At 41.7% G+C, this 14,699-nt stretch overlaps 2 protein-coding genes across 13 annotated transcripts in view; one reads left to right on the top strand and one right to left on the bottom strand.

The window, feature by feature from the left end:
• Positions 1 to 150: 150 nt before the first annotated feature.
• Positions 151 to 14,699, bottom strand: part of MRPL57 (mitochondrial ribosomal protein L57) — a 120,968-nt gene continuing 106,419 nt past the window's right edge. Inside the window, exons 1-3 of one of the 5 annotated variants that reach the window (XM_066175866.1) lie at positions 1,643 to 1,660; positions 707 to 808; positions 151 to 617 (exon numbers count right to left, since the gene is read on the bottom strand). In XM_066175866.1, coding sequence (XP_066031963.1) covers positions 301 to 612 — 312 coding nt within the window. In that variant the 5' untranslated portion in view covers positions 613 to 617; positions 707 to 808; positions 1,643 to 1,660 and the 3' untranslated portion in view covers positions 151 to 300. Of the gene's footprint in view, positions 618 to 706; positions 809 to 862; positions 1,054 to 1,087; positions 1,260 to 1,642; positions 1,710 to 14,699 lie in introns of those variants that run through there. The other 4 variants (XM_066175863.1, XM_066175862.1, XM_066175865.1 and 1 more) reach the window with 4 other exon arrangements.
• Positions 1,843 to 10,984, top strand: SKA3 (spindle and kinetochore associated complex subunit 3). Of its 8 annotated transcripts, none has more exons than XM_066175852.1 (9): positions 1,843 to 2,028; positions 2,948 to 3,012; positions 3,829 to 3,994; positions 4,426 to 4,849; positions 6,453 to 6,556; positions 7,255 to 7,442; positions 7,640 to 7,855; positions 7,989 to 8,107; positions 10,499 to 10,984. In XM_066175852.1, exons 1-8 carry the CDS (start codon positions 1,926 to 1,928, stop codon positions 8,067 to 8,069), a joined length of 1,347 nt encoding a protein of 448 aa, XP_066031949.1. In that variant the 5' UTR covers positions 1,843 to 1,925; the 3' UTR covers positions 8,070 to 8,107; positions 10,499 to 10,984. The 8 variants fall into 8 exon arrangements, with proteins under 8 accessions (XP_066031949.1, XP_066031950.1, XP_066031956.1 ...); XM_066175853.1 differs by lacking the exon at positions 10,499 to 10,984 and adding an exon at positions 8,924 to 10,450 and having other exon boundaries at positions 4,429 to 4,849; XM_066175859.1 differs by lacking the exon at positions 10,499 to 10,984 and adding an exon at positions 8,924 to 10,450 and having other exon boundaries at positions 6,453 to 6,538; positions 7,258 to 7,442.

Here is a 14,699-nt window from a genome sequence, read left to right as displayed (position 1 = left end):
GCAATCACTGAAACCATAAACTAGGTTATCTATAAATCACCACCACTGCACCCGGTAACTTGCTGTTTAAGCCCTGAAGAACAGAGGGTGGGCAGATGGTAGAGAGCCACACAAAGAACTTCTCTAACAAAGCAATAATAAGAAAACATATGCTGTTCCAAAGGACTAATTTTAATGTAGTATTTTATACACCACAGCAAAGTGTCACCCACCCTAATTACAGTGAATTACCATTAGAGGTATGAGAGCAGATCCCAGGGTAGTGCATGATGTGTGCCAAATATAAATATGCTGTCTTATTCAACATGTCCACTTCTTTGACACATTTAAGTGGTTTAAATGATCGCTGATGTATCTGTGCTCAGGAAACTTGGCTTGTTTCAGGCGTTTGAAAGCTTCCCACTTGGCACGTCTCTCTTCTGCGTTGTGTTTGTACTCCTGCTCCTTTGTCAGATAAGGTTGGCTGAGCCAATATTCATTCTCTGCTTCAATTTCCAGCCTTCGGAGCATTGCTTGCTTCATTGAAATGGTAACCGGTCTTGGCTGCCTGTACTTCCCAATCCATTGTTTCCCAGGAATTCTGTTCCGCAGTAATACTGTTGTTAAAAACATTTTGCCTTAAAACACAAACAGAAATATAAAATATCCGTTACCTTAGGGACAAAAGTAAAGCTTTGACAAGAAGGATTAAAAGCTCTGCACTCACTCCACTGCCTTTCAGCGGGCTGGCTTGAAGGTTCAAGCTCAGAACCTGGTGCTCCCAAACCATCGAACACAGCAGGCAGCACAAGGCCAGATACACTGGAAACTTAAGAATCAGAAAAAGGGAACTGAAATCTATGTAGCTTAAGAATTTACTCACTTATCCTCACACTGCACTTAAAGCATATCCTCCACGAATTATTTAATGACAATCCAGTCACAGACACTCAAGAAAGAAGGGTTCACTTTGCTCATGCCTTCTTCCAACAGCTGTGTTGTCAAAACACAGTATTTGCAGCTCTGTCTTCTCGATCCAAAACTGGCCTTTCCTCAGCATTAGGTTTTGAACTACAGTCTCTCCGTAAGCTTATTCGTATGTAATTACCTAGTCTTGTAGCCTGACCGAGGGAAATCTGGCTGGTGGAGAAAAACAATATCCTGAATTAGACCAAGTGGCGTAAGCGGAAAGCACCGACAGACTCTGACACAACACGCTGTGTAAGGGGCAGGAAAGGCCGAATGACGTTTAGACTTTACGCGAGCGCTCTTCTTTAACCTGCTCATTAGCCCCAAACCCGCGAATGCCCAGGGTTCGCATTACACGGGATTTCTTCAGCTTTAGAGAATCACAGAATACGCGGAGTAGGAAGGGACCCACAAGGATCGAGTCCAATTGGCCCTGCACACGGCAACCCCAAGAGCCACACGATGTGCCTGAGAGAGTTGTCCAAACCCTTAATGAGCTGCGTCAGCCTTGGTGCCGCGACCAAGCACTTCTACCGCGGCACAAACCAGCACTAACAGAAGCCAACCCACCCCGTTCCCACAGTGCAGCTGCACGCCAGCATTCCGCTCTCTACCCCGACTCAGAAGCGAAGCCGCGGGGATCCGCGGGGGCACCGCTGCCCCAGCCCCGAGTTCCCCTCCCGGCCCCACTCACCGGGCAGCTCCGGCGGCGGCGGCGGCCCCTCGCGGGAGCCAAGATGGCGGCCGGCGGGCGGGCGGGCGGGGGGCGCGGCTCTCGCGAGAGGCGGCGGCGGGCGGGGCCCGGCCGCGCCAATGGGGCTCGCGCTGGCGGCGGTTTGAAGATCCTCAGCGGCGCGCGCCGCCCGGCCCCGTTCGGCTCCGTTCGGTTCGGCCCGGCCCGGCCCGGTTCGGTTCGGTTTCACTCAGCGCTGCCTCGGTCCCGCTGTCTCCGCGTTCCGCTTCCCCCGCTCCGAGCCATGGACGTCACCGGGGCTTTCTTCGGCAAGCTGCGAGAGCTGGCCCTGACGGTGGAGAAGGAGGTGAAGCAGCTGGAGCGGGCCATGCGCCGGGAGGACGTGGGTAAGAGCAGCCCGCGGCCATGGGCGGCACGCCTGGGCCCGGAGGCCTCGCGGCTGTTCCTCCGGGCTCCTTGATCGATTTGCGTCCTCGCCTGCCACTGTCCCCCTGTGCTCCCCTGGGAGCGCCTTTGGCGGGCCCAGAGGTCAGCCTGGGAGTTGCTCGGCTGGGAATTGTTTGGGCTCCTTCTCGTCTCGTTGTCTCTCTGAGCTCCTGTGTGGCTGAGTTTTGATCACGGAGAAAAGAGGATGACTGGGATAAAATGGGAATCACTTCCCATCCTTGCTTCTCCTTCTTTCCGTGGATCGATATAGGAAAACATTTTCAGGGCATGTTCTCTCTCTGGACAGATAGCTCAGGCTTCTATTTGTGTTTATTTCTGTGCTATGTTTTGTCACGTAGCAGGCGCCCTCTTTTGCACTGTTTGAATTAACCTTGGTTTCCAGTGAAAAAAAGTCCCTCTTCATCTTTCTTGGGAGTTCCCTTCAGGTACTGGAAGGCTGCAATTAGTTCATCCTGTATTAGCCTCTCCCAGGCTGAACAATCTCAATTCTCTCAGCCTTTCCTCACAGGAGCAGAGCTGCATCCCTCTGATCATCCTGGTGTCTCTCTTCTGGACCCACTCCAACAGGTTCTCCCTGTGCTGGGAGCCCAGAGCTGATGCAGCACTGCAGGTGGGGTCTCAGCAGAGCAGAGCAGAGGGGCAGAATCCCCCCCCTGGCCCTGCTGCCCACGCTGCTCTGGATGCAGCCCAGGACACGTTTGGCTTTCTGGGCTGTGAGTGCACACTGACAGCTCATGTCCAGCCCCTCGTCTGCTAATACAGGAAATCGCATTCCATGTAGAATGTTACTTTTATGCTAACACACTATGACACCTCTTTTACTTTCTAAACTCTTTTATGTGAACATGCATCTTGCAGACTATGAAGATGAATCTCCACTAGCAGTCTTGCATGACCTCCAGTGCAAAATCAAGGCTCAGAAGGTAACACCTTAACTTGCTTCCTTCTTAAAAAATTACATGTGTGTGCACATTCCATAAACTTATGGTTCTGCTTTGATCATTAAGCCACAATTCAACTTTGTTAGTCTGCAGTTATAACCCTCATTTTTACTCACTCATATCTAAGTCCTCATAATGGCCATGGATATTGGGGTAATGCTCAAAAACTTGTGGATGACCCAAAGTAGGTTTAGCAATATTTCTTAGCTTGCAGTCACTATTGTCGAAGTTGTAGCTGGGCCAAGGTGTAAGGAGAACAATTCAGGAACAGCAGATCCCAACAAAAAATATAAACTTGCTTGTTTTCCATGGCCAGCCTTTAGAGCAAAATCAATCTTCACAGAAGTTCCAGTAGCTATTCAGTTAAACTTGTGGAAAATGTTGTCTATTTCTTCTACAGAAGTAGAAAAAATGGGCAATATAGAAATAATTGAGTGATATTAAAGTGAGGTTTACCTTCTGCACTGCACTAATTCTTTGTACATACGGAGTAAGAGTCCAAACTAATTGCTGTTATCTCATATTTTTCTGGAGTAAAAGCATATAATTTTCTTGGGAAGGTTACCAGAAAGTAGTTATATTGTGAACTGTCACTACAGTTACTTTTGTAAGTTTCCATACACTTATGTCCTATATATTCCTGGTATTCTGTAGGTGTAAAGAAAATACCTGAATTCACTGCTTATCTTCATCTGAATTTCTGTTGAATACTTACTCCCAAAATGCTTCATGTGTAAACAACTACCATATGATAATTTGAAAACCAGTATTTCTATGTTCCCCTCTCTGTCCCCAAAGGATGATGTTAATGCCAGTCTTGGTAAGAGTTGCTCCGAAAAAAAAGCAATTCATGAGTTTATGAAGTCAAGTGAAATCTTGATGCAAAGAAATGCAGCAGATCTTGAAAAAATAAGAGAGCTGTTCCAGAAATATGGCTACAAACGACAGGTCAAAGACTCTACAGGTAATATTTCTTGTCAGTACAGTATGTGAAAAAAAGTATCAATTTTATAAGTGATTTTTATAAATTATTTTTATAATTTTTAAATATATAAATATATATATCATTTTTATAAAATGTTTCTCTTTAACTATGTGTGTATTTCTATTAATTAGGAAATCAAGTACATCCATGTTATTTGCTTTAAAATTATATCCAGAGGGTAAAAGATTTTGTTGTGATTGGTGCTGTTAGAATAAACCAAAACATATAACACTTGGAATTAGATCTTCTGGCATGCCTTTAGGCTCAGTACTTTAAAGTGAAAGAAGGAATCTACTTTTTTCAACAAGTGAAAAAATTTGAATACTGGGGACATATCCCAATTTATTTTATAAATTCTTACAACAGAAACTTCTGACAAAATTTTTTTATTCATTTCTTTTCTTAAAAAGAAGAGGAGGAAGAAGTTAACAGTGAATCGGCAGCGTCTGTCCAGAATAAATCAGATGAAGAAAAGGCCAATGCTGTCCCTCACCTGTCTGGTTCTGCAGAGCAGGCAGGGCTGCCCCGAGACCCGCTGCGAAACCCGCAGCTCGGTGACTTTGGCCTTTCCCAGTACGCCTTCCCCAGGCCCTGGAGCGCGCTGAGGGTGCAGCGCACGCCGAGCGCGGGCCGGCAATGGGCAAAGAACGAGACCCCGCTGAAACTGCCAACGCCCCGGGCCCTGCCCAAAACGCCCAAGTGTCGCCTCAAGATGGATGACTATGAGTGCGTAACGCCAAAACTTGAGCACTTTGGCATTAGCGAACACACCATGTGCATGAACGAAGATTATACAATGTCACTTATTCAGAAAACTTCTCAGACAATCAAAAAGTAAGTTACTGGAGGACAGATTGTTTCTCTACTGAATTTTCTGTGTTTTCGCACTGCCCTTCTCTTTGTCTTCAGGTAGGTGATAGTTACCTCTCAGGTCCTGTGTTATTTAACTCCCTACAATCTTTTCACATACCCATTGCAGTGCGAGATGCTGACATGACATACATCTGGATGTGCTCCTTGCCTTGACTGCACCGCAAGAATCTTCCACGTACAATGTATTTACAAAGAGAAAAACACAATGTGGTCTGTTGTTTTCCTTAACCAAAGGTTTGGGCCTGGGCTTGTCTGCCGTAGATATTACACTGCCAGTGTAAAGGTTGCAGAAGCTTTATTAATATAAACAGAAAACAGTTTGGAAAGCATTCTGTTGTCTCTAACATAAGCCCCACCTTACAGTTTATTCCTTTTGCTCCAGTCTTCTGTTGAAAATATTTCTCTGGATTTTCACTACTCTAATAATAAAAAAAAATAATTGCAGCAGTGGGGTCATGTGTGTAGTTAACAGGTCATGTTTTTATAGTTAGTATTAGCAATATGTTCCATTTCAAATGCTGACAGTTCCTAAATGTTTGATAGAGAAATTAGAGAAATTGTTTGGAAAACAAGTATCATATGCATGAAAACCACTTTAAAAATTCTACTGGTTCTACTCACTGTAAAAACTAAAAACCATATAATTTCAACTATATCTAAGACTTCGAAGACAAAACTGACTTGAAAAGTTATTTTTTTATTTAACTCAAAGTTTGAGGTATGTTAATCTAAGTAAAATAGACAGCCTATACTGTTTTTGGGGGGCTTTTTTTCAGCTTGGACATTTTGTAGACAATTCTGGCTATGATAGTTAAGATTACTTTTTAAACATTTAAAATAATTGTCTTTAAAGACACAAATTTTTGTGTAGATTAGGTAAGCTTCCACTTTTTGCCTGCTATTGTTTCTTGACTGCATATGCCATTTTATCACTAGAATATCTTGGATATGAACAAGTAATTTTTAAAACTCTGTTTCCAGTGTTATGGAATAGATATTAAATAGCTTGTCACTTTGAACTCCCTAAATTTTCTTTTAAAATAATATTGGGATTTTTCCTTTTAAATAGTTATGTAACCACTAAAGTTAAAGCTCTGTAGTATTTGATTAAGATAAACAATCTTATTTAAACTTTAAAATTCAATTAAAAATATTTTCGTGTTCACAAGACCCTTGTTAGTTTAAAAGCAGAAAAGATTTCCTCTTGTTCTATATAATTTCATAGGCAACAGGCTGTTCAAAATAAAACCCCTAACACAGAATTGATCATCTGTGGCATCTGGTCCTACTCTGGACACCTGGTTTGGGTTTGTTTTTTTTCTGAATGCCTTAGATTGAAATCTCAGTGTGTTTGATCATTTGTGGCTGGACCAAACATTTGCATACCACAAATTGCAGTAAAATTACAAATGAAAAAATCTATTAAAAGTTCATATTTGAGAAAACTAATTTTTTTACTTGCATATTCATGAATGAATACTAGAAAAGTGATTAAGTTGGCAATATTCCTTTAATTGTGACTTCTTCATAATACTTGAGAGCTAACTGGGGATTTGGTTTTCAGGTTGGTTAAGCAAGGAGACAATAATGGAGGGAATTTGCCAGAAATGGCAATCAAGGAAATCATGGTTACTCCCGCATCAAAATCAAGTAAGAGAAATGAGAATGGTAAGTTAAAAATCTGTGAAAATAATATACATATGCATTTTACATGTGTAAATGCATTGTAAATACATGGTTAACTTAAATTGTGTTTCTGGTTAAATATGGGTGACTCAGGGCAAGTCATTGTATGAGTAGTGATGTCTAAAAAATGTTGATGGCTTCCATGGGAAAGTTTCTTACTCCCTATAAAATTTTCCTCATTTTTGTACTCACATCCAATTGGAATTGTACAGAGGAATTAATCATTTTGTAACTGCAGCTTATCCATAGTTGAAATAAAAATACTGTTTTGCCAACTTAGCCTTTTTTTTTTTTTCCTCAGAATACCCATTGGATCTGTTTAAAGACAGGAAAGGAAGGGGCTAGCAAGACAGTAATTTAAGACTCAAGAGTAGTGCTAAAACTTCTTTGAGAGAAGAAGTAGGTTATTTTAAAAGTCTTGGGACAAACATAGTGACAATTGGGTAAATGAGAAGGTAAAGCAATGCTGATTTAAGTTGGGCTTTAGTTATATTCAGTAGTGGGACATGAAGGACTCCTTTGCATTTGCTGCTTTTAAGGAATATTGTAATTTGGATGGATCAAGCAAAATATCAGCTAAAAGGATACATGTGTTTAGAAAATGAAACTGGAACTGTAATAGTTATATATGTGTGTGTGTATATACATATTTTTAATTTTATTTTGCTCACCCCTGGTAGCAGCAGCTGACTGGATGGCTTCTCCCATGGTTTTTGTGTTCTGTACTCCTGATGTGACTGTCCCTTCCAAAACAAATAATACAGTATTACCAAGGTCACCAGAGACAAAGGAACTGCCTCTTCCCAGTCATACAGCAACACCACAGTGTCCAGATTTTCAAACAAGATGGCTAAAAGCAGAAGCTAAGGTAGTAAATAGCGATTATGTACATTTTCACACGCTTTGCCATAAGCAGGTTTTAAAATGTCGATTTGGGATTCTTTTCCAATACTATTTTTTCTTATGTCACTGTAAAAGTTCTTTCTAATAGTAATTCTGTAAGAACATTTACTAAATACCTAACAAAAGTAAATTAACTGAAGGCATTTATTACTTCTTTTGCAGCAGCAGGTAACACCAGGGGGGATGATCATGTCAGTGACAAAGAATGATGCGAAAGATATACCATACAAAAAAGAAAGAATTCCTTTTGCTTCAAGCTCTGATGAGTACCTTAAACATTGTGGGGATCCTTCCCCTCCCAAACTGGAAGACTATGACCAGTTACTCAGTACTCCTCCACCTCCAGAAATAACAAGGATACCAGATAATGTTCTAAAGGTTAGCTAATATGCTTTTTTTTCCTAACTTTATTCTCAAAATACTAGAATTAAAAGGGCCTAGTTCTATCTGTAATCCATCTGTTTTGAGTTCTTAGATAATTCTTTTTATTCCTGTTTAATGTTTCCTATAGATGCTTTCTCAATATAGTCATAAGGTGGATTCTTCTAAAGCCAAGGAAATGGAGACCAAGGCAGGAAATACTACAAGATAGGAAAGTGATTCCACTGATTACTGCAACAAAGAGAACTGGTATGATTGCATTTTACAAATTTGGTCAAGTAATTAAATTTGTAGGAGGTGCAAAGACTCTTTAATGCACTTAGAAATTTATGTAGTTGGTTGCTCTTCAACTATCAAAACAGCTCTTGTTTCTGTGACTAAATAACTGGGGTTTGTCGTGGTATGTGGCTATCTGTTTGTAAAGAACAAGTATTATGGCTAGTGGTGTGTTTGGATCCTCCCAAATTTAAAAAAAAAAAAAAAAAAAAGGCAGAATTTTACTGTAGATTTTTCTCTAGGTAGGCTTTGCTTTGTGGCAATCAAAGCACCAGTGAGTGCTTTCTGAGTAAATTTAGGCAATAAAATAAAAGAATTTGGTGAAAAGTATCTAAGTGAGAACTGATTTCACACTTGTTTTGGTAAAGACAAAATTCTGTAAATGAAAAGCCACAATAAGTATGAGTAATCTTAGAACAATTGAATTATAGTTTTATAAAGAACACCATCAATTTGAATATAAAGAAGCTTTCATGAAGTAAAAGATGATTCATTATTCAATGTAATATATATTATGCTTGTTGATTATCTGTTAAACTTAGAGTCTGTAGAGATTATTTAAATAGGAGGTACAAGGAACATGTGAGGAACAACAACCCAGGGAGAGACTGATAAAAGTTGGTATCTTACTGTGCTTGGGAGTTGGAATCTATTTGAGTAATCTCACTTTAGCTGACCCTTCATTTTTTGTTGTTGAGGTAAAAAAGACAAGTTATCAGTATTTCTGTCTTTTGCTAATTCAAAATACCATTTAAATAAGCTCATGAACACATCTGGGTGTGTTTTCAGAGGATATCGCGGAGTTTTCAAAACAAACATCTGAAATCAAACTGAAGACCATGTTGAAACTTTCACATTCATGGATCTTATCACCAATCATAACAAGTTCAAAAAGCAAAAGGAAATGCTGGTGGGAAGAAAGAGCCATACCAAGAAAAGGCTTTTTTAATGGAGAAAAACAGATAAAATTCTTTATCCATGATGTGGGGAAACTTATTGGAACTAACAGCATGTGCTTAATTTTCTATTGACATTATTGGCAAAATGTATTGAGGGGTCTTAAATATATTGCACTTCCAAGAGGAATGGAGATCCATGTACAGGGTGGTACTTCAGTTGTTTGTTGTGTAGGATTGCATGTGCAATAGGCTGTAGAGAGTGCAGTTAGGTTGTAATAAAAGGAAGGTCCAGTATATTGCTTTAAAAAGTGGATATTTCTGGCTGTTCGGGTAACTGCATAGTTTCAGGGCTGAGGCTGAAGTCTGGTACTTCAACAGCTTTTGGTATCTTCAACAGAAACAAGTAAATTTTTTTGTAATTAAAGAGTAACTCCTGCTTTACTGTTTAAAGCACTTCTCTGCTTTTAGTCCATTCTGGAATGCTAAGATGTATCTGACACATTCTAAGATGTATCTGACACATTGCTGCAGGGGAGTGACTCTTTCCTCTCTGCCAGGCAGGATTTCCCATGCAGCTTCTTTCTTTATACATCAACATAGTATCAGGTGCTATGCATCTGATTTCTTTGTAGCCCTAGAAGGTGACACTGGCTCTACTGTGAATCATTTGAAAATGTGAGATTGTTACTGGTTGTGTGTATCTTCAGCGGCTTGGAAGAATTTGCTGGCAGGCCTGTAGGTGATTGCTTCTCTCCTGCTGCTGCCATGTGTATTCTCTTCAGTGCTGGTGTTACAAGCCTGTAGTAGCTGACCAAGCTGAAGTTCTCAGAGCTGTTTGGCACTCTTGGTAGTCATAGTAATTAGGATTTTTTTTCTACCAGCATTTTTACTGTTTCCCACTGGAAAACCCGGCTCTGTTTCCTTGTTGGGAGCAAATTTGCTGTTTCCAGTGTCAGCTATTCCTCTAAGTGACTCCAGGACTGTTCTTGCAATTTGTCTTCCAGTTGATGACTGAAATTCTGTCATTTATATGATGGCAGACATGCAACACACGAGAAGGGAGAGACTGTCCCAGGAGATGGGGATAAGTGGATGTTTTTCTGAACTCAGCTCTGTATTTTTTTTAAGTCCTTAGGTTATGCAAACATCTAAAGATGCCCACAAGTATTTCTTCATTTGCTTAGACTTTTCCTGGTTGAAACTTAACAAGTAAAGGTGCCTTTTTCCTGCTATTACAGTAATTTTCCAGGATAAGCCTACATCAAATTAATTGGAGAAGGTGATTTTCTACTAGTTCTGACCCAAGCCTGTTGTCATTGAAAATGCTAGTTTCTGTTTGAAAGTATGTGTGTATTAATGTGTCAGTCTGTGAGCTTAATTAAGACTTTTGAATACTAAATAAATCTGTCTCAAATGCTTGGTGTCTGCCAGAAGAACATTTATTTATTCTACCCATCCTCTTCAGAGAGTGAAGGCCACACCTGCTTCCAGCCTCTTCATAGAATAAAACCTGGTGGGGTGAATGCTGCTTCTGGAATTTCATGGCATTGGAAAGGTAGGAAGTGTTCTTGCAGCAGAGCAAGAGGGTTTCAACCAGACAGATTTACCAGCACTAAACAGGAGGGATTTCAAAGCCTGCATTCTCTTTCTTGCCCTGAAGCAAGCCAGAGATACCCTTTTAATGTGAAATGGAACAAGCAGCACTACTGTCCCAGACCTTGCTGTATTCCCCCTGCCTTCAACTAATGAAATTCACAAAAGGGCTTAGAGAAGTCTTTTCCCTAAACTTGAGAACAGCTCAGCACTCCACTGTGCTTTCCTCCATTAGGGAACTGTGGAGCTGTACCTTGCAGTGCTGGGGTTCTCACTGCAAGGCATTTTCATAATTTTGCTTGCCTATTAATATTTTCTGCTACGAATTATTAACTAATAATTATCTTCAGTAATGACAATTGAAACCTTAAAATGTTCTGGTCTACTCAAGCTGTTGTGACATGATACAGGGATGAGGGTTTTTGGAATCAAGAAATGAAGTTGTATATGTTAGTTTTGCTTTTCTTGCCTGCAATATTACTCTAATATGGATAATATTGTTGCTTGTATTTGTATTCTTCTTTATAGGCAAAGCATTGCTCTGATGTAGATAAAATCATGGCAGCAAAACAAAAGCTAGTTTTAGTTTGCTGTCTTCTCCTTTGAAATTTTGTTAGGTTTCAGGATGTCCTAAACAGTAGTAGTTTGAGTAATTGGAGTGAAGGGGGGGAGATGACAGAAGTGAAAGTGTAAGCACTGGAACACTGCTGAGAGAGGCAGTGGAGTCTCCTTCCCTGGAGATATTCAAAACCCACCTGGATGCAATCCTGTGCAACCTGCTGTAGGATGTGGAGTGGGACAGGTGGCTGTGTGGCTGTCTGATCTACTGGAACAACCAAGCTTGTGGCCATGGGCCTGGAGGTGGGTAAAACTCCTCTTGAGTCAGTGTTGCTGCTGGAGAAAGGCTCATTCAGCTGCACTCTAAAGTCAATAACATGTTAAAGTGGGAATGATACAAAAGAACTTGAATTTTACAAGTTGGTTTGTTGTGGGGTGAATCTCTTTAACAGCAGTGGCCTGTCAGGAAGTGCAGTTTGGCTAACCAGTAGCTACATAAGTATCAAATACAGTGGTTCTGTAAGAGACAGTCATCACCTGAAAACAAGCAAAACTGCCAGCGTACAGTTCTGTGTTCTGCTTTATTTAGTTTAACTGAGGGCTGCTTCCACGAGAGGCTCTTTCACCAATTTCCTTGCACAGAATCTAGGGGTTGTATGGTTTTACAATGGATTTCTTCATTTGCCAAGACACTGAAAGGCTAATTATTTTTTTCTTCTAGTTTGTCTTTCCCAACAGTAATCTCAAGTTCAGCTTTTGCTCATTTGAGTGCTGGATTAGATGTAAGGGACGGGTGAGAAAGGGATCACATCTCCTAGCAGTGCCTGCTCTCAGAAAAGATTCTGAGATTGAACCCAGCACAAAATTGCTTTTCAGTATTTAAAAACATCTGGGAAGTAACCAAAAAAGCATAGCTTTTACTTTTCCTTAATTTGCTGTGGTTCTTAATTTTTTTTTTAAATATATCAAATATGTGAGCTAACAGAAGCTCCTTTCCCTAATCCCATTTGTTGTCAAAGGAGCATCTCAATTGTTCTGCTCAGGAAGCCCCTTAATAAGGTGGTGAGTGCTTTCTTATCTGGGAAATACTTTGCCTGAGGTTGAACACAATTATAGGTCTCAGTGAAATGAAACTTCCCAGATGGTTGGCAAAGGGATAATTGACAGGCATTACTTCTCATGCCTCCCATTGTGCTTTTATTGATTTTTTTTTTTTTTTAACCATTGGAGCAATATTTGGAGTCCAAGCTTCCTTGTTTTTTTAAAGCACCATGGATGCTTTAAATTTCCTGTAACATGTTGTATTTGCTTTGTTCCCAGTTGTCACTATTCAAATGTTCCACCACTCATGGTGGTTGCACGTGCTCCATTAACAGCTGTAGCTGGTGTTGGATGTGTCTTCTGTTTTGGGAGTACCTGGTTGTTTCCCCATGGAACAATAATACATATATTGTGGCATTTATAAGGAGCAAGGACAATATTCCAGGCTACACTATGGAATCAGGTGTGTGTTAGTCCAAAGGAGCACAATTTTCTGCCAGGCTGATGCTGCCTCTATCAACTTAAATGTAAAACTTTATCCTGTTCTTACACTAATACCTACTTTTACAAAGGGGCAGTTGACATCACAGTAGGGAGCTGACCAGATCCAGGAATTTCTTTGAATTTGTCTTGCCTAATTCGAGTTGGAGAGTTAAAAAAAAAAAGTAGCACAAATGTGTCTGCATGGGAAATAGTCCATGGAATAAGATGCACTGTCACACAGGCATTTATCCTAGGGAGAGGCCAAGCAAACCATAGTTTGCAGAATACCCAGCAGGAAGGTGTTCAGATACTTCCATAATTTTTGGCATAATGTATTCCTGGTTTAAAGCCCTGGGGTTACATTCTCTAATGATTGCTTATGAAATTGTTATAAACCAATCTAGGGCATTCTGCATGTTCCCATCTTTTCTCCCCCAGCTGCAGGTCTCACGCCATAGGTTGTCAGTTGCATCATTGCTGTTGTGGCTGCAGGGAAATCCATTCCTGCTTGCCCAACCACCAGGAGCTGTTTCCCAGGATTAAATTGTTGCACTGACCCACATCACTGCCTGCAAAGGCATTGGGGGTTGTTGAGGCATGAGACGGGAAAGGATGGGCGTGGGAGCCACCATGTCCTCTTTCCCTGGCTGGATGAATCCTATCCTGTCTGTCTGGCTGCTTTGGTATGGTTGCCTAAGGCTGTTCCTCCATAATCACTTCAGTAGCAGCTGAAGAAATTCCTCCTCTTCACCACAGCAGCCAACACTCCTCACAAACTCCCCATCCCCCCTCCCTGGGACAGCTGCTTGGGTGATTGTGCATGAACTGGGCTGGAGAGATCAGAGCTGCTAGCACCAACCTGACACTTGGAAGAGGGCCCTATCCACAGGTGCAGAGTGGTGTGGTTTGTTCCTGGTGGGACCAGGTGGGACCCATTTCAAACCTTGAGTACTTCTACAAGCACGTGCTTCCCTTCTCCTATTTTAGCATAAGCCTCCTGCTCTCCAGAGCAGTTGTTAAGGCAAAGGCAGCAAGAATGGGGCAGGTTTTGCCAGCAGACCCCAACTGGACTCTTACACAGCCCCAGTGGAGCAGGCACTTGGGGGTCAGGGGCTCTTGTGTGCCTGGTGCTCTTCTTCAAATGCCCTCCCTGAAACCACTGTTGTGGTTTCCCCTCCTGTCCTCTAAAGCCTGGGGCAGGTGCAGTTTCAGGCCCCTGTTAAAGACCCCCAAATCTTTTTAAGTCTGAAAACGCTGCCTGGTTTTTGCCTGAATCATGGCTTGGGGAATTGACAGCTCAGCCAGCTCTTGGAGGAGCTCACCCAAAGGAGCCCTTGAAGCTGTCTTTTGCACTGGGTTTTCTTGCTGAGTGCTGAGAAGGTCAATTGAGTTTTTGGGTCAGGTTGTCTCTATTTAAGCCTCTCGGTTCTGTGAGACTGGAAATACCCCAGGGAGGGTCCCAAACACCCCAGCCCCTCTGAACCCAGCCCTTAGGAGTTCGGGCCTTGCCCCAGTATGCCAGCCAGGCACCTCCTCACCACTGACAGGTGTCTGTGACCAGGTGCACAACACCACATGGATGTTTTGCAAGCCACATTCCTCACAGGGAACTGATATTCTTGTGTTTGTTTGGGTTTTTTTTAACCCATCTGAGTAGCACAAAGTCCAGACCTGAGGGCTTAGACAACAGCAGATACTTGGATTGCTTTGGTTTTGCCAGGTCGAACTTTAGCTGTTAAATTACTGATGGTGCTGTTCTCTGAACACTACCCTAGCTGTCATCATTCACCTGCTCCGACACAGTAGGATTTCACAGACCTCCTCATTTTTCCATGTTGTCCATTGCAAAACTGAGAACTTGCTGATAATGCCTAATATGTTCCTGCTGCATTGCAGCTGTTTCTGCTTTTGACCAGAACTGTAAAGTAAAATTTAAGTCTCCACAACTGCTCCAGTCAGAGGGCAAACACAGAGCAAGGACTATGTGTGGT

Source organism: Chamaea fasciata, unplaced genomic scaffold (assembly GCF_029207755.1).
Source record: "Chamaea fasciata isolate MVZ Bird 193981 ecotype frontalis unplaced genomic scaffold, bChaFas1.0.hap1 SCAF_2, whole genome shotgun sequence".
Taxonomy (NCBI): Eukaryota; Metazoa; Chordata; class Aves; order Passeriformes; family Sylviidae; genus Chamaea; species Chamaea fasciata.
Note: the sequence above shows the minus strand (reverse complement) of the source record. Positions and strands in the feature narration are given on the sequence as shown.

What these genes read in the sequence shown, in the direction of transcription:
- SKA3 (XM_066175852.1), top strand. Translation starts at nt 1,926, where the DNA reads ATGGACGTCACCGGGGCTTTCTTCGGCAAGCTGCGAGAGCTGGCCCTG. An exon ending in GGCTAAAAGCAGAAGCTAAG is followed by an intron (nt 7,443 to 7,639) that starts GTAGTAAATAGC and finishes CTTCTTTTGCAG; the next exon opens with CAGCAGGTAACACCAGGGGG. An exon ending in TACCAGATAATGTTCTAAAG is followed by an intron (nt 7,856 to 7,988) that starts GTTAGCTAATAT and finishes TGTTTCCTATAG; the next exon opens with ATGCTTTCTCAATATAGTCA.